At 41.0% G+C, this 26,803-nt stretch overlaps 1 protein-coding gene across 2 annotated transcripts in view; it reads right to left on the reverse strand.

Moving 5' to 3' along the window:
• LOC138195634 (kinase non-catalytic C-lobe domain-containing protein 1) overlaps positions 1-23,481 on the reverse strand; it is a 46,066-nt gene extending 22,585 nt beyond the window's left edge. For both annotated transcript variants that reach the window (XM_069145249.1, XM_069145248.1), the window contains exons 1-11: positions 22,941-23,481; positions 15,424-15,622; positions 12,383-12,441; positions 9,461-9,607; positions 6,730-6,847; positions 6,499-6,635; positions 4,357-4,974; positions 2,267-2,381; positions 2,051-2,122; positions 1,896-1,957; positions 1,636-1,794 (exon numbers count right to left, since the gene is read on the reverse strand). In XM_069145249.1, coding sequence (XP_069001350.1) covers positions 1,636-1,794; positions 1,896-1,957; positions 2,051-2,122; positions 2,267-2,381; positions 4,357-4,974; positions 6,499-6,635; positions 6,730-6,847; positions 9,461-9,607; positions 12,383-12,441; positions 15,424-15,622; positions 22,941-23,039 — 1,785 coding nt within the window. In that variant the 5' untranslated portion in view covers positions 23,040-23,481. The remainder of the gene's footprint in view (positions 1-1,635; positions 1,795-1,895; positions 1,958-2,050; positions 2,123-2,266; positions 2,382-4,356; positions 4,975-6,498; positions 6,636-6,729; positions 6,848-9,460; positions 9,608-12,382; positions 12,442-15,423; positions 15,623-22,940) is intronic.
• Between the last annotated feature and the right edge of the window lie 3,322 nt (positions 23,482-26,803).

A 26,803-nucleotide genomic window follows, 5' to 3' on the forward strand; every position in this document is an offset into this window, starting at 1 on the left:
TTAAATCTGCCTTAAAACAACTGAAGTGTTTGATTAAAAATGAAACATTCAACATTTTGGAAAACTAACAGCTACTTTTCGAAACATGAGAGGCAGCATAACAATAAGAGTAAATTATGGTATTTTTGAGGAGATTACTTTGCTATCAACATGACAAAGGGCTTTGACAAATTGGGTTCCCCTGATTTAAATTACAAGTGCTTTTCTTCTAAAAAGAATATGCGTGTTATGAAAGGTGCTCGTCTCTGAAGTTATATCTACACATTGATATGCAAAATCAAACCGGGCTTTATTCATTGAGAATTTCTTATCCAAGTTAATGCAATTCAAAGTGCTTTCCAGAGTGAGACATTGGACAGAGAAGGACACATTAAAAGAGTTACAGGATAAAAGTGAATGTAAAAGTTGAAAATAAAAAAAAAAACGAGTGATAAAAGGTAGTGCAAAATATTCAGGAGTCCAGATATGCTTTTTCACTGTAGCCGTCCCCATTATGAGAGGCTGTTGTTGGAAATGATTAGTAACCTCATCATCCTCCCTCTGCTCTGAGCTAAATGCTAATGACAATGGCAATGCTAACATGTTAAATGTTTAACATGTTCACTGCCTTAGCTTAGCATTTTAGCTTGCTAACATTGAACACCAATTAGCTGAAGATGATTGTTATTAGTTCTGATGTGTTTGGTCATAAATAAAGATTTATCAAGTAGGGACATATACATGTCTATTTTTGCTATGTCAATGTCAATTTTTGCTATGACAAGTCAGAATAAAGGCAGGGGGATTTCTCTCCTGATCATGGAGATATGTAGCAAATTGAATGGCAACACATTTAATAGTTGTTATGAGATTTCAGTAAAAAACAAAAATGTAAAGCAAATAGTGGTGCTAACAAAGTGGTGGCCCGAGTGGCTGACACTGAAATCACTAGAGCCATGCTGCTAGTGTGGTGTTTTGCAACCAAAACAACCCTAGATTATTATTACAAGGTATATACTGTATAGCATTGTGTCCATTAACTAACAACAATAAATTTGCAAGACAAGATGCGCAGTGCTTGGACGCCTTTAAACTGTTACTGTAACAAGATCTGAGCTGCACTAATGACATTTAAAAAAAAAAAAAAAATCCCAAGACAATATTCCTTTGGCTTCTTGCTGTAAATATGAATATCTCTCCCTACCAGAAATAACTGGAGGTTTGGCTAGGTTTTACCTCGACACAAACCAATTTACTTAAACAACCAATACAGAAATAACAAATGTTCATCGAACTGTGAAATTCTTCTCTCATACAATTTGTTTGCACAATTAGTTTCTGCAGACAGAAATTTGCATGGATGAGGAGTCAGAGATTCTGTTTTTGATCAGAAAGGTGCTGGGACGATCGATTCCCTGTGATGGCACGTTTCAGGTTAATGCACTGACTGTGTGTCAAAGAAGAAAACTGAGTACTGGCCAGATACGAAGCACGGGCTGGCTCGTCTGTTAGTGTCCATCAAAGAACCTTGAAGATAATTTAACTGCCACTGACGTAAGGTTTGTGTTCAGGAAAGAAAACAGCGTGCTTTTAGTGTAGGATTAAGGATAAGTAACAGTGCATGCGTTTTAAGAAAATGTTGAAATAAAATAATACTTTTTTAGCCACAACAATGGAAGGCCTCTCGATGGGCGTCCTCTTAGCCATCTCCAGGAGCAGCCTCTTCAGTTTGCGAGGCATCGCCAGTTTTTGATTGGGTGATAAACTGAACTTGGCTGTAGCCCAGAGAATAGCAGCAACCCCGTACACACAAACCTGAGACACAGGAAAAACAGAAGAGAAAAAAAACTACAGCCAAAGCAAACAGTGATTCCTTTCTAAAAAAAAAAAAATCAATGAAAGCAGGTCAGACAGACCTTCTCAGTTACAATACCATGTTCTTGATATTCAGGAGCGAGATAAAATTCATCTCGAGGTCCTGCAAAGAAGACAGTGAAAGTCAGTAAATAACTAGAGATTCAACGTATGGAAGAACAGCAGTACAGAGAGTATATGACTAAAGTAAACCTACCTATGTTTTTCGGCTTCAAGAAAAGCACCTCTCCCTCGCAGCCCACGTACACTGTGTCCAGACATAAATAGGCTAATGGAAAAGAGAGAAATCAGCTGCACAGAACTGTCAGCAAAAACTTTATAATGTAATGTGCATCATTTTTCTATTCCAGAAAGTGCTCCTGCAGGGACAGTAGTTTCTTTCTGGTTTCATGAATGAAGTTGTTAAAATCACCTGGAAAGTCGATGTAGGTCTGCAGTGAGGACAGACAGGTGTAACACAGAGCCCACAGCTCATTAACTGTCAGCCTCCGTCCACATCGAGTGAGTAACTCTCTTAGAGAGATCCACTGGATAGAAAATAACAAGAACAAACCCAGTTTAAAAACAATAAGAGTTACTGATTACCGAGCTTCAGCTGTTCCCTCAGCAGACCTAATTAATTCTGACTGAACGAATCCCTTACTGGACATTTTCTAAATCTACTTTGAATGTTTCTTCAGCAACACGTCTTACTGCTGAGTACTTATGTGATTACTCTGTCACTTGAAGATTAAATACTTGAAGTAAATTAGGTTGAAGAGAACCTAATTTAAAAACATAGTTGATTTTTGTGAATTAAATAAAAGTAGCCTAAATACGAAGACCTCTTATTTGTCACAAGAAAGACTGTTTGAAATTGCTAGATTTTTCTTTGAACAAGCAAAGATTTTATCCTCTTAGGCACAGTCCCTACAGATAAAGGTTGTATACTCGAACACAACCACGAGGAAAATTTGTTTTTTTAATCAATTATTCAACAAAAAATATCAACAGATGAAATATTCCCCAGTGAAAAAAGTAAGTACACCCTTGGCACCAGAGGCTAGATTTGCCTCCCTCAGCCGAAATAACTTCTTGTAGACATTTTGTGTGTGTCTCCACCAATCTCTGACATCTGCTTGCTCATATTTTGCAACTCTACCATGCAAAAATTCCTTTAGTTACGAGGGGTTTGAGGTTTTTCTTGCATGTACTGCCTGTTTTAAATCTCCCACAACATTTGTATGAAATTTAATTCTGGCCTTTTTCCTTGGCTAGGCCATTCCTTAACCATCTGTTTCTTCTTTCGGAGACTTTCCTTGGTTGATTTGCTAGTATGCTTGTTCAAAGGTCCACTTTTGGTCTACCTTCAGCCTTCAGATAGATGGTGTCATATTATAGTCGAGCACTATTTGATCTGACGCAGAATTCATAGTTGAATCAAATCTGAAAGCTTCCAATCCCAAACCATAATATTTTCACCAACATGCTTCACAGTTGGTATGCGGTTCTTCTCTTTTTCCGCATAGGCGATGTGTTTATTTCAAATAATTTTGAGATCTTTTTAAATGCCGTTCTAGACTCATACACATCCACAAACTTTTTTCTGAAGAGAGTTCTTTTGATCTTTGCATGATGTCACCACACACTTCAATAGCGAAGTAAACACCAGACCTTAAAAGTCAAAAGTTTAAATGAGACTTAAATAAGACCGGTTCCACCTGGAACCCCTGACTCTAGCTGGATGGGTTGAAGGCGTGATATATGTAGGGGTGTGCTTTTTTTCATGGGAATAATATATATATTTCGTATTTATTCAAATAAAAGATATGACTGCAAAATGTAAATTTTGTGTAATTTCATGACGTATACCACCTTTACTCATAGGCACTGTTTCAAAGAGGATCCAATGTTTGCTTGTCCAAATATGTAGCAAGAAATTGACAATTTCCTCGCACTTGCTTAGTAATCAGCTTATTTTAAGAAGGTGTATTTGGAATGAAACTAACTTTTATTATTAACAGATTCACATGAGCAATCTTTTACTTGGCTGGCTCCTGCGCTTACTCACTGCTTAAAGCTAGAAATAAAAATAGATCTGGATATAAAAGCTCTTTCTTCAACTTGTAACCAGCAGCAGAAAACTGCACACAAATTAGGTAGCAATAGTCGAGACATCAATCTTAACTCAGGGTCCACTAATGAGTGGTCTCCCCATTATTCATCTACCTTGAAACTGAGCAAACATCATCTGCTGCTGAAGACTGAGATGCAGTTGACCGACGAAGCAAAGTGAACTTTGAGAAAAGATTATTTTCTCAAACAAAACTACACCTTTTAAAAAAACGTAGAGAAATCTAGACAATCCAACTGTTCTCATCTCTGAAACGCACCACGAGACCAAGAGAGTTCATGTTTTGAATGTAATTCTATGTTACTTCTCTTTCACCAGATGTGACTGCAAGATAACAAGTGATGCAATTTTAAAACCGTAGATGTGAAAGCCGTCTGGTGGTGGCTAACCTCATCCTGAGATTCTTCATTCAGGCACAGCATGCTTTTGGTCATGTGGTTATTAGGAATGTAGAGGCTGTGGTTCAATGAGCTCTGGTTCCCAGAAGAGTCCTGCTCCATTTCCAGCTCCTGACAGGAATTACAGGAAGATTCCAAGTGCCACATGCAGTCTTTAGATTGGCTTTCATCACACTCTCGAATATTTGTTTCTACGATGTATAACGTCTCCGCAGCGTCCTCGTTTCTCTGTAACATTTGCCCACAATCCTCGGAGCTACAGTACGGGTAAGACTCACAGGAGCTTCCCCGGTTCAGTCTCTGAAGTCTGTTACTCCACACAGACTTGCAGCTCAAGTGTTCGTCCGCTCCAATCTCAGTGAGGTCGGAAACAGGAATACTGATATCTCCGTGAGTTGGAGGAGAAAGGCAGGGGGGGTTGTTGGAATCTGGGACAGAGCAGGAGCGGTTCAGGGCCCCCCTCACCCTGCTCAGCCTCTGCTGGGCTCGCCTCCTCACCGGTGAGCTGTTGTGGGAGCGGCAGTCCAGCTCATCTGTCAAGGTCATGCCATCTCCCTCACTGCTGTCCATGTCCTCGGCCCACAGAGAGGAGTCCCAGCCCCTGCACAGCTGCACATTGAACACATTCTCATTTGTTTTAGCTGTTCTGCAGGAAGAAATAATCTTAATTACTTTGATGGTAAAACAGAAGCCAGAGTTTAGATGACTGAGCAAACCGATGACAACAAATCGTCTTACTTCCTGGATATTATAGCAGGTTTGTGAGCATCATTGAGAGATGTGGCACGAGTGCATTTAAAAAAACGTATAAGAATAACAGAGCTGAGGGGGAAAATCAACATGAGAAATTGTTTGTGTGCAATAATCTGCACAAACACCAGAAGTACGACAGGTAAAAAATGTTCAATATCCCGCCATGGAAACCTCCCTTTCAGCAAAGAGTAGCGACACCGTTAGCTATTAGCATCGTGGATCTGGTCTGGCCTCGGATGTTTTTAAGGTGCTGAATAGTTTTGTAGAGAAACTGGTGAAGAAGAAATGACTGTTTTGAGATAAGGCAGCTCACAATAGAGTAAAAGCTTGTCATGCGCTACAATCAGTTCTATCAGTCTGATGTTACAGCTGATAGAATTTGCTAAATGCTCATATTGTTAAGATTCTTTTCAGAGGAATTTAAATATTACATTCAGGTATGCAGAGTATTTTTTCATGATCCCATGCTGATAAATATGACGTCTACTATTAAGATGTCCATTATATGTCCAGTTATGATAGAATTTCATACATGCTAATGTTATTTAAATCAAATGTGGGGATTATGTGCTCTTAAAAGCAAGTAAACAGCAGGAGTTTGACAAATGCAAAAAAAAAAACAATTATGACTTACTACCTGTAATATTAACAATATTAGTTTACAGGGAAAACGCATCATTTTCCACCACCTACTACTGTATCTAGTGGAAGCTACCGTTTCTGTAATCGGAGTTTGCATTTGTGATAACTCAATGTGTCACAATAGCTAGCGCTAATGGATTATCAATGCAGAGCAAATGCCACATCAAAATACCATTAAAAAGTAATTTTACTGATTACCAGCTTTCTACTTTTTCATTAATACACCAGAAATGCCGCCAAGTTATCGAGTTTTGTCCTCTAATGAGCCCAATACAAACACAGAGCCAGATATGAGCAGACTGAGTTTAAAGAATCTGGCCACGCTCCATTCGGCAATATCTCCAGTTGTTGCATATTAATCCGCGCAGGCCTCGGGTTCATTTAGAAATTACTGAGGCAGCATTTAAACATTTGGTATCGTCCACCATATAACATATGTTGTGTGCCAAAACTCACTAAGCTGTAAACAACTGAGATCCTCCCCCAGTGTGAGCAGAGTGCAACACCATGCTGGGAAATGACCACTGCACACTTTTTTCCTTCTTTTTGCCATCGCTCTTGTTTTGACTTTAAATCCTTATATTTGCCAGCGTTGCTACAATGTTGGTTGTTAGAACTACATTTTCAACAATGTCAGTTTAAATGTAATTTGAACAAATGTAATTTGAATTGCCAGCAGCAGAAGAGCAGCTGCTTCTTAGAAATATTTTTAGCTACACAAAAAGCTCCATCCCATACCTGCTGCCTGGACAGACCGTTTGCATTAACAGAACAATCAGGCGGATCTTTGGTGTTATCATCCGAGCTCAGTCTTTTAAGAAGACATCTGGGTTTGGAGTGCTGCCACCTCGCTTCCCAGGAGCCTTCCTGTCCATCTGTGGATGCACAAACACAGCCATTAATAGCAGCAAAAATGAAGGCACAGGCCAATCAGTGATCTGTTAAAGCAAACATGATAAACATGATAACCTTGAAAGTTTGTAACTGATTCAATGGAAAGCACGCGTCGTCCAGCTGAAGACAGTGTCCGACACACAGCTGCAGAGGAGGTATGAGACAGCCGTGCTTCACTCAGAGACAGGATGTCCTGTGGGAGTATTAGACTTGCAGGTTTGCGATTTTCAATATTCAGAAAACACATACAATTAGTGCAATATACTCAGCTTTGTCAAATACTTGGGCACAAACCTGACATTTTCTGGTTTGATTAGATTTGAAAAGTGATCAAGTGAACTTGGTCTGGCATTTAATTATATACTATATACTTAGTTCTCTCACACACACACACACACACACACACACACACACACACACACACACACACACACACACATATATTTATATACAGCTCTGAAAAAAAATTAAGAGACAACCTCAAAATTATCAGTTTTTTCTGGTTTTACTATTTATTGGTATGTGTTTGAGTAAAATGAAAATGTGCGTTTATTCTATAAACTACTGACAACATTTCACCCAAATTTCAAATAAAAATATTGTCATTTAGAGCATTTATTTGGAGAAAATGACAACTGGTCAAGATAAAAGATCTCAAATAATGCAAAGAAAACAAGTTCATATTCATTGTTAAACAACACAATACTAATGTTTTAACTTAGGAAGATTTCAGAAATCAATATTTGGTGGAATAACCTTGATTTACAATCTACAGTCTTTCACATTGCTGTTGGGTGACTTTATGCCAATCCTGGCGCAAAAATTCAAGCAGCTCGGCTTTGTTTGATGGCTTGTGACCATCCATCTTCCTCTTGATCACATTCCAGAGGTTTTCAATGGGATTTAGGTCTGGAGATTGGGCTGGCCATGACAGGGTCCTGATCTGGTGGTCCTTCATCCACACCTTCACTGACCTGGCTGTGTGGCATGGAGCATCGTCCTTCTGGAAAAAACACTCCTCAGAGTTGGGGAACATTGTCAGAGTAGAAGGAAGCATGTTTTCTCCCAGGACAACTTTGTACTTGGCTTGATTCATGCGTCCTTCACAAAGACAAATCAGCCTGATTCCAGCCTTGCTGAAGTACCCCCAGAACATCACCGATCCTCCACCCAATTTCACAGTAGGTGCGAGACACTGTGGCTTGTAGGCCTCTCCAGGTCTCTGTCTAACCATTACACAAACAGGTGTTGGGCAAAGCTGAAAATTGGACTCAGAGAAGATGACCTTACTCCAATCCTCTGTGGTCCAATCCTTATGGTCTTTTGCAAACCTCAGCCTGGCTCTTCTTTGCTTCTCGTTGATGGATCTCAATGGGACTCTCCTGGTTAAATAAAGGTTAAATAAAAAATAAAATGAAGGGCTTTTTTCTAGCTTTGCACGACTTCAGCCCTGCCCCGAGGAGCCTGTTTCTAACCGTCCTCGACGGACTCTTCACCCCAGCTGCTGTTTGCCATTCTTCTAGGAGGTCACTTGATGTCATCCTACGGTTGTTGATTGACATTTGAATGAGTTGGCGGTCATTCCGGTGAGTGGAGAGTCGTTTTCGTCCTCTGCCGGTCTGTAGCTTTGTTGTCCCTAATGTCTGCTGCTTGATCTTGTTCTTATGAACCGCCGTCTTTGAAATTTTAAGGATGGAAGCAACCTGATGCTCACTGTATTCCTCTGCCAGTAACACCAGAATTGAACCCTTCTTTTCCTCACTCAAAACTTTTCTTTTTAACTCTTTCGGCATGGTCAATAGTCACTTTTTTTTTTATTCCAATTACTTTTGAGGTACTACTAGCACTGTTTCTGCCATCCAGCTAGTCCTATTGCAAGAGGATAGTATTAGTATAGTATAGTTTTATACTTTTCTTCATTAAATAAGATTTGGTTCAGGTGATCACCTAATCAGTACCTCATTGAGTAGAATCAGGTGTGCCTGTATTGGAATTCAACAGACACTGGAATGGAATGGTGCCATACGCATAGAGATGCTGATTTAAGAAAAATTTTGATTGGTCTCTTAATTTTTTCCAGAGCTGTATATATATATATATATATATATATATATATATATATATATATATATATATATATGTATATATGTATATATGTATGTATGTGTGACCCCTGATGGAGGACACCCTGTGATTTGCACTGACACACCATCTCCACTTGATGCTGCTAAAGAGCCCTGACTGACGAAAGTTCAGTATATTCACCTCCAATTAGTTCATCTAACTGTCATAAGACAGAAACAGACATTTATTATAGCTGTAGCCATAATTACTAAACACACCTCTCTTAAAGAGTCATTGTGACTCCACTTGTGACGGTAAATAAATGGTGATGTAGAGCAGCTTTGTATAGCTTGGTGTATAGGGGCATGATCATTACTGATGACACATTGATGTTGACCAATCATCATCCACCTCCTTGGGTCATGGTGACTAAAATTACTTGACTGTATATTCCTGCGTGTTTATCCTAATGTGTTTAACATTGTTTTTTTAGGTGATTGTCGATTTTTTTAGGCTTTTTTATTTTACAACTGTAAAAACAATATGTGCAATCACCCTAATTTTGCATTTGTATTAAAATGAACATAACAAAACACTTGTAATGATTTCATGTGGTTACCATGACAACACAATAGCTGAGGTGAGACCTCTAATTGTTCAACAGCTGTCTCATGATGTTTAAACCGCACAGCTTCCTATAAATCATTGGAACAGTAATGCAGAGTCAGCAGGGTTTCTGTACCTGCAGGAGCGGCCTGTCCTCGGGCTTCTCCTCCTGCATCTTCTCGAGCAGCCTCTGGATCTCTTCTCCCAGATCGGCCTCCAGCTCTGGCTCGATGACAAAGTTCAGTGCGGCAGAAAGCGTGGAGCCCAGAGAGTAAACATGGCCCTGAAGCCAGAGAGAGAAAACACTATCATTATCATGGAGCAGCTGTGAATTCACAGCATATAGTGAATGACTACAGAAAAGCTTAAAAAACGTCCACAGGGTCCCCCTTACAGTTTCAGGTGGTAATTGTCACGTATTGTGCATATTTATGACAAAGCCTTTGTTTTGCTTTGCTGCTCTGACAGTAGACATTATGGTCAGCTCTGAGGCAGCAGCGGATTTGAACCAGGTGCTTTAGAGTTCACATCCCCACACAAAACAATCACTCCCAACAATTGAAGTGGACCAGACCCATACTTATGTGGCGAACACACGTGCAAGGCGGATCCCACCGTGGGTCACCAAAATAGAAGTGTTACGACTCAGCTAACGGCCGAAATTCCTGTTTTAGTTTTGCTATTGGCTGAAAAATGATACCTCTCATGTGAGAAACAAGACAAGTAAAATAAGAGGAAAGTTTTTTCCTATTTACACGAAGAGCAAAATTAGAGGATGGTTTACTTTGAAATTCAGTTACATAAGTCTGCTGTGAATATATTCATGTGATGGTGAGAACAGTGACACCCCTCAGTGGCAGAGTGTGAGTTGCACATTTTGATTCGGTATTTCCACAGAGGAAGCCAAAACTTTTGGAATCCAGTCACATCAAAGGCATTTTTTTTCTATGTCACAGCAAAGAAAAAGTCAAAATTGTCCCTACAGTGCAGCAGACACAGAAGTATGGAGAAGTATATGAAGATAAACAGCCACAGCGCTCCACTCAGACACAAAGAAGGAGCATAAATAATGTATCTGAACGGTTATTAGACCCACAATAGCCAGTGAGAATACTGCATACATACCCTTCAGAAGAACTGCAGTGAGGAAGACCAAACATATACACAGTAGAGTACAAAGACATATTCACAACTGCTGCAAGTGCCTTATGATATGCAGGGTGTAAATACACAGATAGAGAATTCATGCTTAAATGGCACCGTGACAGGACAAGAAGGATCAATTAATTTAGGTCATTGGTGATGGTTCAAAGATAATTAATGGTTGACTTTAGCTGGACATTCATTCTCCTAGATGTGGCCTTAGTTTCTATTGGTTGCAATAATCCTGTGTATTAAACAGGTGAACCACTGAGATCTGGGAATATGGCCATTTGCTTAAAAGAGGTCAGCCAGCAACAAACACGAGCAGTGAGACGATCAGACAGGTGGTAGGACTGACTCATGCACCTCAACCTGACTCCTGCTGAGGTTGGAGGCAAGAAAAAGCTGCCATCCCACAAACCAAGCAATCCAACTGTTCTGCCACATATTCTATTTGTATGATTATACAGCATTTAATGTTCAGACACTGTCATAGAGGTGTTAATTTAATTTTGTTTTAGCATTGTAATTACAGTTAGTGATGGTGTTGTACTGATTTGAATTAAATTAAGGTGCTTCTAATATAGTGACCCTCTTATGATTGTATATATGGAGAAACAATTCAATATAATGTAGTACAGTATGACACAAGGTAGAATCTATGGCAGCGCTGTTTGACTGAAAGGAAATTGACTATGCAGGAAGAACTAATAAAATGTATGACCTGTTATTTGTTGCTAAATCAAGTCAAGTAATCTGACTCAGCAAATGTGGACTGTGGGTACAAACCTGCCACTGGTCGACTATTTCAGTCAACATTCTCCTCTTCTGCTATCTGTGTGTCCCTGTCACTACGGGCAACAAGAACAACAAACTCTGAGCGACCAACTTACACACTAAAAATGGCAGGTTTTGACCGAGATTTGGATCATGAACTAAGGCAGGCCTGCTTGTTTTTCAGTCTTTTGTGAGATTTAGCCATTTTAGAGCCAGGGCTCCCCATGTGCAAATGTTCCACCAAAACAAGTCCTCCCTGCCACTATTTTTTAAAGGCACCATCACTCTATGCTGGGTTTAGCGACTGATTGGTCTAAAGAAACACAAACAAGCCAGAGGTTTTTTTTGCCCTTTAGCTGATTATGATATATGGGTGCAGCCAGACCATCCTGCAGTGTTGGCACAGTGTGGTGGAGCTAGGTCAAACTAGTCTTAAAGGGACATGGAAGTGTATTACCAGAAACACTAAGACATTAAACATAATTATGTTTTCTCAAAATGTTTTCTCATAGTCCACCTGCATAAAAGATAAATGTGATGAAATATCAACATATAAAGTAATTAATAATAAATAATATTAATCTGTAAAATAGGAATTTGTCCCCCCGACAGGTTGTATATGTAACAAAATTTTAGCCAGATTACTTCATCTGCCTACTTTTGGGGGTAAACTAAGTAGCAACCAAACGTGACATCAACCATTGGTTTTTGAACTGCCATTTTGGAGATTGGGTAAATGAGCACACCTGAAAGGTAAGTAGGAAAGGAGGTCATTATTGCACCGGAAAACCTGTCTGATCATGTGATTGCTCGTGTTTCTTACTTTTTACTGACATAAACGATGGTCAAAACTATGAAAGTAAAACCCATTTTGTATTAAGGAAGATTGCTGTTGGAGTGTTGCCTCATCCCTGTTTCACATTATCAGATAGAAGTGACAGAGGTCAGCTTGTAACTGAGAGGCTGCTGGCTTGCTTGGGGAATTTTAGTTGGAGAACGAGAACAAGCAACACTCTCCACTCCCTCAGAAAACATCACCAAGGTGCCCCTGACTGTGTGGTGTTTTCAGAAACTCCCTGGGGTGAATGAATGCGTGCAGCTATGACCAGAATCTTTTAGAAGCTTCGGTGTCTCTCACCTCAAATGTGCTGCCGGTGTTGTCGAACTCAGGAGGCACAAAGGAGCCCTCTGGATCGTCTGTAGGTCAACAACATACCAATTAACTGCACCATTAGGCACACAGAGCATCATCGCTTCATCAAAGGGGAACAAACAGTGCATTTGTGAGTCGGTGGGAGCACTCTGATGTATGGCCATGTCAGTTCTGTACTGTAACCTACTTGCTAAACATCCACCGTAATGAGATGCAAATCAGAGGAATATGTATCCAGCATGCCAAACCACAACCGTCCAGTGAGCTGGCGCAGCCGCTTCCCCTCATCAGCATAATTCATGTGTCAGAGATAATCCCTGACAAACAAGACGGAAGCAATCTGCAGATCAGAAGATGAAGCTGCATCCTCCTCTTCCTCCTCCTCCTGAACTAGGCCAGGGCTCAGACTGGCTACCAGCAGCACACATGAAAACATCACTATAAACATACCGTACACTTCTTAAACTGGACGAGAGCAGGGGGAGAGAAAGAAGGAGAACAAGGAGGAATGAAGGAGTAAAGTGGGTCATGACAGATCTGGGTTTGTCGACAGGAGTTATGATATCACCTCACAAGTGGAGAGAGGCCAGTCTCAAAGTCTTTCCTCTTCCTTTTCCTCTCATCCTTCACCTCTTAAACCTTTACTTTGCTGTTTTTAAACTTAGTCTCCTTCTACCTCTCACCTTGAATCTTGCATCCTTCTCTTTTTCCTTTTCTTCCGATTCCTCTCAACGCCTCTTTCCTTCCCTTTTTCTTTGCTCTTCCTTCATCTTCTCTTGCTTCCTCTTCATTCTCCTTCCTTTTACCATCATCTCCTTCCCTTTTTCAATCCTCTCTTCTCACCTCTTTTCTCTCCTCTCTGAACCTCATTTTTTTCTCACTTTCTGCCTTTGTTTTAATCCACTCTTCTTCTTTAATCTTCTCTTTCCTTTCTTCTCTTTACACGCCCATACTTTTCCTTTCCTCACCTCTTTAACTTCCTCTCCTCCTTAGCCATTTTCATCGAATCACCTATTCGTCTTTCCATTCCTGATCTTCCAGTCCTCATTTTCTTTCATTTTTGCTCATTTTTCCTTTCCCATTCTTTCATTTCTTATCATCCTCTCTGTTCTTTTTAAATCCTTTCCTCACCTCCTTCTCTTTCTTTCCCTCTTTCTTTTCCTTACTTTCCTCTCTTCTTTCCTCCCCTGCTTTGCTTTTTTCGTTTCTTCTTTTTTGCTCACCGAGGTTGACAGTTCAAACAAACATGAAGGAGAAAAGGACACGTGTAGGAAAAAAAAGAGGATGAGACATTTAAACTCTTTGTTGTCAGGAAGAAGAGTAACACGGTGAAATAGGTAGTGAATAAAAGGGACAAAAAAACAGCCGTTGTGAGTGACGCAGTTGGCTCCAGGGTGATGGTGAGAACTCAGTGAGTCATGTATGCCTACAGCATTTTAGCACAACAGGTAGAATGAGCTGAACAATATCACAGCTTCAACACGTTCTCCAAACGTTCATATTTCCCTCAGTGCACAGCCGGGGCTGTTTCATCTCAAATGGAACAGCTTGCGATGCTGAAGCGTCACTGTAGAAAAACCATTAAGGGACATTTTGTTACTCTGAGGGTGCTGCGGGTTTGACAACGCTGCCACAACCACCCAACAACCTTCCTATTATTACTGCAGTAATTAATCAGCCGAAATGAACAGTATTGATGAGCCGCGGTGGCAACTGCTATTCTCACTGAGATCCATCATTGCAGCCCTCAAGGTCACTCCATGATACGAAGGAGAGCCTGTTTGTGTGCGATCGTGGGACTGACCGTTAAACTGAGCATCAGCCTGAAAATTCACCGCTATCGCACAAACTGTTCAATTAAATGGAATCAATGGGAAACTGTGCAGCAAATAAAGCTGAGAGTGTATGATTAATGGCACAGATGCACTCTATTCAGCGTGTACAACCAACACAAAAAGGGAAATGTGGGTGCTGCAGTTTCTTTCTCCATCCACAGGATGAATCATAGCTGACGGACTGAACACAATCCAATAAAGCATGACAATAAAAGGAGCCTGCGAAGACTTTCAGCTGACAGAGTAATCAAAACATCGCTTCAAAGTGTCTCTATTACTGACTGAAAATCTGTGGAGAGTAAAAAAAAATAAAAATGGATGCAGCACTTGAACGGATGCCACGCCGGCTGTGTAATGTGTGTGAGCAGCGCCGGTCGACTGCTGATAGGCTAACCGAGCTGTTACCACAACAACGATCCCCCTGGCAACTCTGACTCCGTTGATTGGATCAATCCTTATCAATTTCTGATGTTTGGCTACAAGTCATGGAATAAGTGTGAGCTACAGTGAGCGTAACCACACATGCAAGCGCTAAATCTAAGTGATAAAAAGAGGAAAAGAATGACAAAAGGAGAAGACAGAAGAATAGAAGAGGTGAAGGAGAGTAATCCTGACAGGATGTTTTTTTATTCGTGGTCACTGGGCCTCACAGCACCATGACGAAGAAAGATGTCGTCTGTGCAAATCAGGGCAGACCTGCAGACCTCGGCAAAGCCTGACAGATCCACTGAGACACTGACGAAGTATTTTCAGGCAGGATTTAGCAAATTGAAACCGATACAGATCGGGGCAACAACTCACCGAAGAGAACAAAAAAAAAGGGCGACTTCTCCAAGTCAAACAGAGAATTTAAGCTGCAGTTAAGGGGACAAGCTCACCTTTACACTGCAATGCAGTTCTGATATAATCAGTTATGTATTCATAGCATAAAACTGATTTCCATTTTTTGTGCCTGTAGAAGATTTAGCAGTAGGTTTGCAGGATTTAAAAGCCCAAACACTCGCTGCATGATGGGTGGATGTCAAAACCAGTATCAGAAAACAACAAATGAAATGTCCTGCAAAGAGTAATAAACACTCAAATGTGTCTATAATTAAGGCGAGAACAGATTAATGGGTATAAATATCCAAATAATTAAAACAATTATTGTACGGATATGTGAATAACAGTGTGTCTGTGCTGTGGACTCACCACTGAGCTGCTCCATGAAGCAAACATTCCCATGGGCGTTGAAGGCCAGAGTGTCTGGTGTTATACACAGGGTGTGGAAGAGGTGGGAGGGTCTGATGCTCTGCAGGGCCAGAACACACTCTGCACACACCGCACACACCTCCTCCTCAGACAGACAGCTGTCCCGCAAAGACAGAACGTCGGCCAGAGACACATTTTCCTGTAGATAACACACACACACACACACACACACACACACACACACACACACACACACACACACACACACACACACACACACACACACACACACACACACACACACACACACACAGAAGTCTATTAAACCTCTTTTGTTGCATTGTTTCAACAATGTAAACTCTGAAGGGCCAGGATCTGCACGAGTGCTCTGGTTTAATACAGCATGTGTAAGGGCAGATGTTAATGAGGAGCTCTCTCTGCTCTTTTCTAATTACCTGCCTTAAGCACAGTTCGGCCTTTTGTCAAAATTTCCCATCAGCTTGTAGTTAGTGAGGGCAGCCATGTGTTGTTATTTCAAAACAACACAGGACACACGGAGGCAAATCATCTCAACTAATTAGAGCTGTACTTTTCCCAGACATAAAAAACAGACACTAACAAGTCAGGTCTGGCTAGTTAACTTAATATGAATCAATACCGTTATAATTGAATCATTCAGCTAGTTGAGGAAAGTTTTAATTTAACGTAGACGGGACTCTTTTTCAAAGCATATCATTTGATCTACTGTACTGCAACCCAGCAAAAGCGTGTAATTGACATGATACACGATACACAATAACTATTGGAGCCATCTTGACATGAGAATCACATGTTTTGCTTTAGTGGATGGGCGTGTCTAGTACACGCTTTGCCGTGATACCGACTTAAGACTGACTTAAGAATGGCTTTCTTACTCCCTGCTGCACAGAAGGACTGAGGAGAGTGAAGATGAAACGGAAATCCTGGAGGGTGAAACTAGATCCTGCAGGTGGAGGCTGTGGTGAAGGTGCAGCTGATTCACGTGGATCACAGCACGGTAATGATACAGCAGTTGCAGCAGCAGCAGCAGCAGAGAGTATAACACCTTAAATAGAAAAAATGTATTGCAAAAAGTGTACGGGGTTGGACCACATGGATGATATCTACCATCACTGTACAGAATTGGGTTTCGTTTAATGGTCTATATTAAAGTAAAAGACGCATATTGTTATGTAAATCAAGGCAATTCATATAAAAAAAAAAACCATAATCAACAGCCCATCTGTTTTGAAATTGTCTGTCTTCTTCATATTAAATCTGAAATAAATATTATACGCTTTGCTTTGATTTTGCCGAAAAATAAATCCTGAGAAATGAAATCACTGACATAGAAAAATTTAGCTGGCTGTATTTAACACATAATTATAACAATATATATGATTAATGGACAATACATTGAAGTAAGAAATAATCCAGTTTATTTGCCTCGAATAACAAACTTGCTCGACACAGATTTTGAAAACATTAGCTGCAGCGAAGTTACAATAAAAGGCCGGACATTATGGACCTACTGAGGTTCGTACTTGATCAAAATTTAACTTCAGAAACCTGAGGCCTGTTTATGACTTTTAAAATATTGTTTCTTAATGTCAGTTGAGAGAAAAAGCTATGTATGTAATCAAGAACTGTCTATGCAGGTAATTTTATTAAAAAGGTCTTTGTGAAGAAGGACAAACGGGCCACTGGCAGATTACGTCAAATGATTTTAAACTTACTGAAGTGGTTAAACATAAACTTGCATAAATAATAGGGTTTGATATTTAGCTGCAAGTAATATGTGTAAATGTCTAAAGGTCCAGGCACTGGACTTCTTACAGGCATCGTGAAAAATCTCAGATTTTGTTACGGTTTTAAAAACATTAAACCCTTCATTAAAGACATGAAAGAAAAAACAAAAGACAGCTGAATGTATTATTCTACCTGCATGTCACATTAGCATAACAGAAAAACAACAGTCTGTGTCGGTATTGTGAGACAGCTGCTTGTGGTTTGTTTTGTATATGTTTCTTTTTTTCTCTTTTGAATATCCGCACCATTACATTGTGGGTGTGTTGTCTTCGGACAAACTAAAGCCAAAACGAGCAAAACAAGGGTGGATCAAGAGGTTCAAGGACTGTTCCTGTTGCACGTGAACGGTGAACAGCAGTGGGACACGCACAGAGCAAAGGGAAGATAGAACCTTTGTGAGAAAGTGTGCAGAGTTTTGTCACTTGATCAACACCAGCACCTGAGTTACACACTTTTATGTGACTCCTGGTCATCTGCCATTTTTACAGGCACCCGAGAGCACACATCAAAGTTTGTGCCAATTGTTTAGGGAACGGAAAGAAGTCGAAAGGAGACAAATCTGGCCAGTAGGGGCTTTGGGGAGCAGCAACCGTGTTGTTGGAGAACACTTGTGCCATGGTGCTGCAGTTCAGGTTGTTTGCACTGAATGTTTTCTCTCAGACGGCTCCGAACATCACGGTAGAACTCGTCACTGACAGTCCGACCACAAATTCACGGTGCACAATCCCACGGATGTCAAAGAAAACCCACCAGGTTGGTCGCGCTTCCGAGCTGATGCGACTTTTCCGGTCTTGGACAGTGTGGAGGTATTTCACATTTCCTGTTATAATTTATAATATTACATATTATTAACACATCTAACATAGCATAACATACTATTATAGCAGCTTATATATTTCCACTCTGTTGTAAGACTATTAAAGTGACTTATGGCAGAACTGAAACCATATACACTTCCTGCTAGTCACAAACAACATTAAATGTGACTTACGATATGAGTGAAACAAGCTGGATGTATGTGCTCAGCACTTATCCATACTGTATATGGACCTATGTATGGATTCTGTGAAATAACGTCCCAGCCCACTTCTATGCAAAGTCAGTTTATAAAAACTGTCTTCGTGTTTGTATAATCGGTAGAACTTCAATGCCTAGCAAGTGATAAACTTCCCCCCACGCCTCATGTTCAAATAAATAATTATTTAATATTGATCTTCGACTCCATCCTCATCTGTGACCTGTCTCCTCAGATTGACCACCGCAACAGTGACGTTCTCAAAACATCTCTCCAGGCTCATCGCTGTGGATTATCTAAAACATCTCAAGGGCTTTGTAGTAGGTTTTCCGAGTTTGACACAAAATTGCATGTTCCCCCTCCGCTCATGTCCGTGGAGAAATTGCCAATGGGCCACAACAGTGGTCACAAAAATGTGTGGAACTCGGGCGCTGATGATCAAGCGACAAAACTCGGAATGAATACTAACCAAGGTTATAGCTTGGGCCTGCGCGTCACTGTTCTGCGCATATACAGTGCATCCAGAAAGTATTCACAGCGTTTCACTTTTTCCACATTTTGTTATATTACAGCCTTATTCCAAAATGGATTAAATTCATTTTTTTCCCTCAAAATTCTACACACTGTCAGACCATGAGAAACTAAATTCTCTGGTCTGATGAAACAAAGATTGAACTCTTTGGCCTGAATGCCAAGCTTCATGTCTGGAGGAAACCAGGCACCGCTCATCACCTGGCCAATACCACCTCTACGGTGAAGCATGGTGGTGGCAGCATCATGCTGTGGGGATGTTTTTCAGCAGCAGGAACTGGGAGACTAGTTAGGATGGAGGGAAAGATGAATGCAGCAATGTACAGAGACATCCTTGATGAGAACCTTCTCCAGAGCGCTCTGGACCTCAGACTGGGGCGAAGGTTCATCTTCCAACAGGACAACGACCCGAAGCACACAGCCAAGATAACAAAGGAGTGTCTTCGGGACAACTCTGTGAATGTCTTTGAGAGGCCCAGCCAGAGCCCAGACTTGAACCCGATTGAACATCTCTGGAGAGATCTGAAAATGGCTGTGCACCGATGCTCCCCATCCAACCTGATGGAACTTGAGAGGTCCTGCAAAGAAGAATGGGAGAAACTGCCCAAGAATAGGTGCCAAGCCTGTAGCATCATACTCAAAAAGACTTGAGGCTGTAATTTCTGCCAAAGGTGCTTCAACAAAGTATTGAGCAAAGGCTGTGAATACTTATGTACGTGTTATATTTTTGTTCTTTATTTTTAATAGATTTGCAAACATTTTAAACAAACTATTTTCACTTTGTCATTATGGGGTATTGCGTGTAGAATTTTGAGGAAAAAAATGAATTTAATCCATTTTGGAATAAGACTGTAACATAACAAAATGTGGAAAAAGTGAAGCGCTGTGAATACTTTCCGGATGCACTGCACATATTTGGAACCCGGCGATGTTATTTCAGAGGGTGGATCTAACCTCTGATCTGGTAGTTGGAGATCCCCGAGGTGAGATATTAAAAATCAAATGAAAAAAATCTAATGAAAAAGAACAACGCTTTGAAACAGAGTTCAGAGTGATATCTACCTTTTCTATCTCACAGTAAAATCCTAAATCTTCAAATATGCTGTTAATCTGTAGCGGTTTAACTGCAGACAGATGTCTCCTACTTCACCGTGACATCCACTCTCAGTGTTTGTGCACTCGAGGGTTCAGTATTCCACATCAGCCACGCAACTCCCCTACGTACATTTCACGTTGGATCACATTTGGCTTCGAAACCCCATGTGATGTCACAAATCCTGCTGGTTAGGCTCAAATCTAAGGCGGGTACAGAACCTTTCCCCCCATCGACCCCCTGTCTCTGCGCATCACTTTATACTGTATCAAGTTGAGAAACAAAAAGCAAAACATGTTTTTTTTAAAAATTTATTTTGATGACAGATTTATCTCGGTGCCAACAGGACATCAAAGTCCCCGTAGGTTACCACGTTTCCTGTCCCCTCACATTATGAACTGTGCTTGTAAACTGGTGCCGCGTCGCACACCTTGTTTGCCTGAACTTGCTCGAAGGCTTCACTTCGATGTCGCACATGCTGACTGAGTCTGACCAAAATAAAAACGGTCATGTTGACACTTGACTCTCACTGTCATTATTGACCAACGTTTTCACAGACTGGTTTTCAAAATAAGGCAAAACTCGGTCAAGTGGGGAGAGGACACACATCCAAAAGTCATTAATACTACTCTATGCTCTGCTTTGGAAATCGGCTGATTTGTGGAATGAATGAAATTAGACTAAAAAGGTGAATCCAAACTTTATGGTTGCGTCTGCTCTGAAGTTTGAAGAACTGTGCATAAAGGGCTGCTTTATCTATAGTCTTTAAGGCATTACAAAATATGCTAACCCTCATTACAAACAGCAACATGAGCAGCGCCCTAATTTTGACTCTGAATTTTCCACCGTAGTAAGGACATTTGGTGCACTAAGTACATGAAATCCTGCACAAAAACGCAGTAAACCACACATGAATTTAAGGTCAGGCTTGAATCCAGACACCCACATGAACACACTGCATTATCTATGATCTACTATTTGCAAATAGCCCCATTTATTGTGGTAGAAAGAATGAGCTCAGAGATTCCATGCAGCATCCAGCAGAATGCTGCGGTCTGATTAATGCAGTTTCTTCTGTCCGGTTTGCGAGTGAGCACAAAAGCTGGCCTCAACTCAGACGGAGGGGTGGAAGAGGGGAGTGTAGGGGGCGTCACAAAGCAGTGCTTGTCTCAGACTATATCCAGCAGTTTAACTACCATGAACAGCTTCTTTTCCTTTTATGACATTATTTATATCACACAAGAGCATCTCTCAACGGGAACTTATTTTTACGTATAGCTGTGAAAGTTTTAATGCCGGTTATTCTCTGGTATTGAAAAGCTCTGCTCTCACTTACAATCACTGCATTCTCCCCGATTGCATGAGAAGTGCCTATCTGTCGAGATTGATGTCAGTCTTGTCGATGCAGGAGAGTTGCAGCAGATTGGGAACAAAGCATGTTTGTGTGATCAAGTAGGGTAGAGCACAATTACAGGGCAGTAAAGTGCCACTTCAAGCAGCAGCAGCGGCAGCAGCAGCAGCAGCAGCAGCAGCCCCAGAAATAGGCGGTTTCCCCTGAGAACATTGCAGGGGAAAGCTCGTCTCGCTCAACCCCTCAAGTTAAATGTGCTGTCCTATATAAGTTTGCCTCTGAGCTCCAAAGTTCTGATGAGACTGGTGGCGTGTTGCATGTCTTTGCATTCTGGGACTGAGAGGAACGGTGAAAGGGAGGGCCGGTATACACAGTAAGATGCTTACTGAGGCAGTGGGGTTAGAAGTTGACAATGTTCCGGTCTTAAAGTAATAGCAATAAATGAGGGGTTAACTAGCTGTTCACATTGTCAGTCATCATGGCCAGTGAGGGTGGCAACATCCACGGCACAGTAGTGGTCCCTAATTGCATTCAGTTTATCCGTGGCTCTAATGAGAGTCTGATTCCACAAAATGAAGTCAATATCAACCAAAGTTAAAAACATTTTTACCGCAAAAATCGGCTCAACAAACGCCGTCCGCTGCTGAGGCTTCGTATGAACTTCAAATCAACTTTGGAATACATTTTTAAACACAGCAAAGATTACGATTAATCATCCACCGGAAGCTTTTTAGGAGAAGACCTCTCATTGACCGAGGAAGGAATGATTAAAGCAAACAAAAACTGATTCATTGTACAGAAAGGCCTGATCTACATGTTCCCTTTCTTAAGTTATTATTGAGTTACAATTTTGAGTTTACAATTCAAAATCAAGGTTCAAGCTAGTCAATAAAGTAATGTAACTCTGTAAAGTAGCATAAAACACCACTACTAAAGGACAGAACAGTGATACTCCATTACATTTCAGAGTGAAATCTAGCTTTTCAAAGAATCACATTTATAAAGTGAATTTGCTTGTTTTTTTATCTTATGACAGCAAACAAAAGAAAAAAAATGTGTGGTTTGGGGTCTTAGTCTGATGTGGTGTCAGCATTTCCACCAAAGAGCGATACACCCTGTAAACTTCTTAAGACAAGCAGAATTATAATAGAATATGAATTATAATCAAATGCATGTTGCAGCTAAAACTTCTGTACTTTTGCTGTAGTATAATTGTAAAAGCAGGAGATTTACTTATTTTTTAGTTTATTTTGACTTAAGTAAAACTTCTGCCAATTCTTTTGACAGCAGGAAGCTGCATAGATGTTGGACAGTGCATATGACCAATGCAGTATGTTAATTGCCATCTGAGACCTGTGCAGACCTTTACACAATACATGGGCAAAGTTTGGCTGAGGTACAATCAAATATTCTACTAATCTAAGGACACGAGAGAGCCTCAGTAACTTTACATCCTGAACAGATTAAGTACCATAAAGTCCTTCACAGTGGTCTATTTAACTCAATAGGACAGTTTAACAGGAAACACAAAAAGATTGATGACAGTATCTGCAAACTATGCTTTTATAAAAATACCCAATAAAGTGCCAATTTACCCAATATATAATTTGGGTCAGTGAAAACAATCAAGCCTCATATTATTCATGAAATAAATCACACTATCCAGTGATAACTTCTCCCAGTAGAAAGCAGTTGCTCACCTCATCTTCCAGCAGTGGAGGCAGATGTTCCAGGTCATAATCTCTCTCTTCAGATCTCCCAAAGTATGTGACCGCAGCATCACTTCCGGAAGTCTCCATTGCACCAACTTTGACTCCGTCAAGTAGTGAAACGAATGCGTGTCCAGACAACAGTGTTTCCAGTCGAGACAGATGGCATGTCTGAGCTGTCAGGGTACACCGAGCACCGGCGGAGGTTCGAGTCTTCTCTGCAGTCCGGCAGCCGGTCGACGGCCGCTGCGGGACACTCGGGTCCAAAACCGAGCACCGGAGGGGGGAGAGCACCGGGTAAAAGCAGAACAACGCGTCTGAGGCGGCGGCGGCGGCGGCTGCCCGCGGCGTGCTACTGGTGGTGGAGGCGGGGGTGCTGGCCGGTGTTGGAGGCTGTCATGGCTACAACACCTCCACAGAAACAGGCGACACGCTGAAGGCGAGCACGAGCTGCAGCTCCGAGTCCGCTCCCCTCCCCGTGCACGAGCCAGCGCTGGCAGGGAGGAGAGCCGCTGCCCGCATGCTACAGCCTGCATGCTACAGCTGGCTCCACGCCTCCGTTCACAGAGCTTTTTTTTTTTTACCGACTCATATTCATCACTTATCCTTATTATCTCTTCTCATTCCCGTTATCTGGCTTTGCTTGAGCTGCCATGTCACTGATGTGTCCGTTTTATTATTCCTCTACAGTATTTTGCAATGCGATCTTTGTGAAGCCTCCACAGGCTCCACAACCTCCTAAGTTATTAATTACCTTGCTTCTGGGATGTTCATCTCCTGCAATCTGTCAGAATGAATCTGGCATTTAAAAGTTATCCTTGATATCGTTCTGGCTTTTCCTTCATCCTCATGGATAACATTTTTTCACAACATGAACAATAGGTTACAGTCAAGTTTTCAGGCTTTGACAGGCTGCCATCATTGTGAAAAGTTTTGGATCAATGTACCATCTGACCTGTTCAAGGCACCAGTTTGGGAAGAAAAAAGTCGGGGGATGAATTGAATCAATAACATTTGTCTTCCTGGGATCATGAATGTCTACAGCTTTGTGCCAATCCATCAAGTATAAATGGAGTTTTGCTGAACTGCTGGTTGATGAGACAAGATTCTTTATGTAGCACCTTTCATACACTGCAATCACTCAACGTGTTTTACAAATGAGAGAATACAGGAAGGTCTTAAAGTAAAATTCTAAATTTGAAAAGGTGTATTGAAAACATGATTAAAGCAATTGATCAACAAAAAGACATTTAACAAATGAAATGTTTTAGATTGAGTTTAAAGCCGGCTAGAATAACAATGTTTTCAGCTTTGTTTAAAAAATGTCTAGTGTCTAGTAGATTCGACTGAGTTTGGAATTTCCAAACTCATTGCAATCATTCCTCTGGGGATCATGAGTGTCTGAATCAAATTCCATATCCATTTCATAGTTGTTGAGATATTTTAATCTGGATGAAAGTGGTGGACAGAACAAACCAACATGGCCATCCTGAAAGCCACACAGCTCATGGATAAAAGCAAAAAAACACATTTACTCATAATTAATGTGATGTCGTTTTCTTGGTGTACATGTCATCCATAGCACTTTTAGGACTTCTCATCTGCAGTGGCTCAAAATGAAGTATGGAGAATCATTCCTGACTGACTGGAAGTAGTGATTTGACAAATCCCAACAAGTTTAGAATATTTATCTAACTGAGCAAACTCTGTGGCGCAGTTAAAAACTCCAGAAAAAGCTTCTAAATGGATCTTGGCTTGCTCAGTTGTCAAGAATAAACTGTCCTGCTTGTATACAATATTTACGCAAGGGTCTGTCAAAACTGACAGTCCCACTTGTAAACTGAAAATAATTAGTCCCTAAATGCACTGACAGTGTGTTCTGTGGATTACCCAGAGCAAACCTGACATCCTTTCTCAAAAGAGACGTTATTTAGCAGTCTACTAATAATTGCAGAAAATCCCCACAAACGACATTTCAATAACTTTTTGTACTGGGGTGGAAGCAAATACCTCTAAACATGGACAAGATAGGGCCAAAGCTATATGCATAGAAGCCATTAGAGTTCATTGTACTGTGCAATGACATTTGGTTTGTAAAAATAACTGTTGCCCTCAGTTTTCATGGTGACTTCTTTTGGAGAAAGCCAGCTTGTCTGTGAGAGTACACCAATACAGCAATAGTTCAATCAGGGGAGACTTGATCGAAGTGAACGATTAGATTGTATTGTCATGTGCAAAAATGTGTACAAATATGTGAGGGTCTTTGGTGTTTAGACCCTATTGTGAGGTCATCGTATTTAAAGTGAGTAAAGCAGTGCGTAAATTGTGGGCGGACCATTTGCCTCGACCGCTTGGGTTGAGGGGAGAGCAGAGAGAGAAAAGGACAGCCCAGAGAGAAATGTCGATAAACACTGGGTGCTGGAGTAGAGGACTCTGATGAGCTCGACCTGGGCACTGCATATGAAGACTGGGGGTAAATGGGGGTTGCACAGAATCGCCTTGATATGAAAACTAATGCAGATTAAAATTTTGACAGCAATGAAAAGAGGGCTTGATAAAGATCGTGGTAAAATTTGTTTACAAAAAATGCCCATAGTGGTTGATTAGAAGAAGCGCCCGTGAGGTAGTCCTCCTGATTTAAATTATGCTGAACCTGCATTTGCATCTCATAGCTTTAGCCTGTTTTACCAGAATGGTTGAAACATGGAAACTCCCTCGAGCAGTGGTTTCCATCCTTTTAGCGTGCAGCCCTTGAAACAAACGTTTACTTGCAGCCCATCCTCCATAGTTGTTGATGTCTGTAATTTGTGTGTGTTATTTGAGCAATGTTTAGAAAAGATCTTGTTGCTCATAAGAATAAACAATGGAACAAAGATGGTTAAAGACATTCTGATTTCCTTTTCTGTTAAACATCTCCCAACCCTCTCGAAGCTCCTCAGCCGTGTAACCCTCCCTGCTTTCACATTACAAATGCAGCCACACTCTTGCACTCTTGTTCTAGTTCAATACTATTTACACACGCTCTGATCCATCTTAATTGCACACTCCATTCGAACATCATCTTGTGCTGTGTCTGAGTCATGATGGAAAGCCTGTTTGGGTGCCAGCTGAGTTCAGGGTGGCGCTGAATGAGATTGCTATTACGCCGGCGGTGCCCCGTGGCTGCTGAGCAGTGATAGAGAAGCCTCTCTGGCCAGGCGGAGGGGAACCGCTATTAGATTTGTTGACTGCTCGGCTCTCTGGCATGTTGAGATAATGGAGGGAAATAATTTTACTTTAGCAGCCAGGCAATTAATGCGATCATACATATTCTGCCATATCCCCTCAATGACTTATTAGCGGAGAACAAAGCAGTCTATTTGATCCTTGTTGGCACAGTGCAGTGGCCAAGTGAGAGATACATTCAGAAGGTATTTCATCTTCAAAAGGATTAGCTTCTAATGTGGAAATACTGCAGAGCTCCTTGCTGCCGGCAACAGCTGAATCATTTACAGTGAGACAACTCTTGGCAGAGATGAGCTCGACATTTTAATCTGAAGTCATCTCAAAGTGTTATGACTGCTCAGTTAAGTCTATTTTCATATTTTAGACATGAATGTACTTCCTTTCGTCTGTCCTTATTTGGTTATGTTTGGATGAGAAGATGGCCACTTTTGGCCATTTCACGATTTTCTGCCAGCTGCTATGACCTGATAAGTACCAAATTCTCCTTATATGATTTAATTTTGGGATGTTGCCTCACCTCAGGTCATCAGAAGCTGCAAATAAAACTAACAATAACATTTTATTCCACTCTAATGCAGAGAGCTGGTGATGATGAGAGGCATTTTCATAGAGCGTAGTCCTAAATGAAG

Source organism: Embiotoca jacksoni, unplaced genomic scaffold (assembly GCF_022577435.1).
Source record: "Embiotoca jacksoni isolate LCO1_2020_lvr unplaced genomic scaffold, fEmbJac1.0.p SCAF_12, whole genome shotgun sequence".
NCBI lineage: Eukaryota > Metazoa > Chordata > Actinopteri > Embiotocidae > Embiotoca > Embiotoca jacksoni.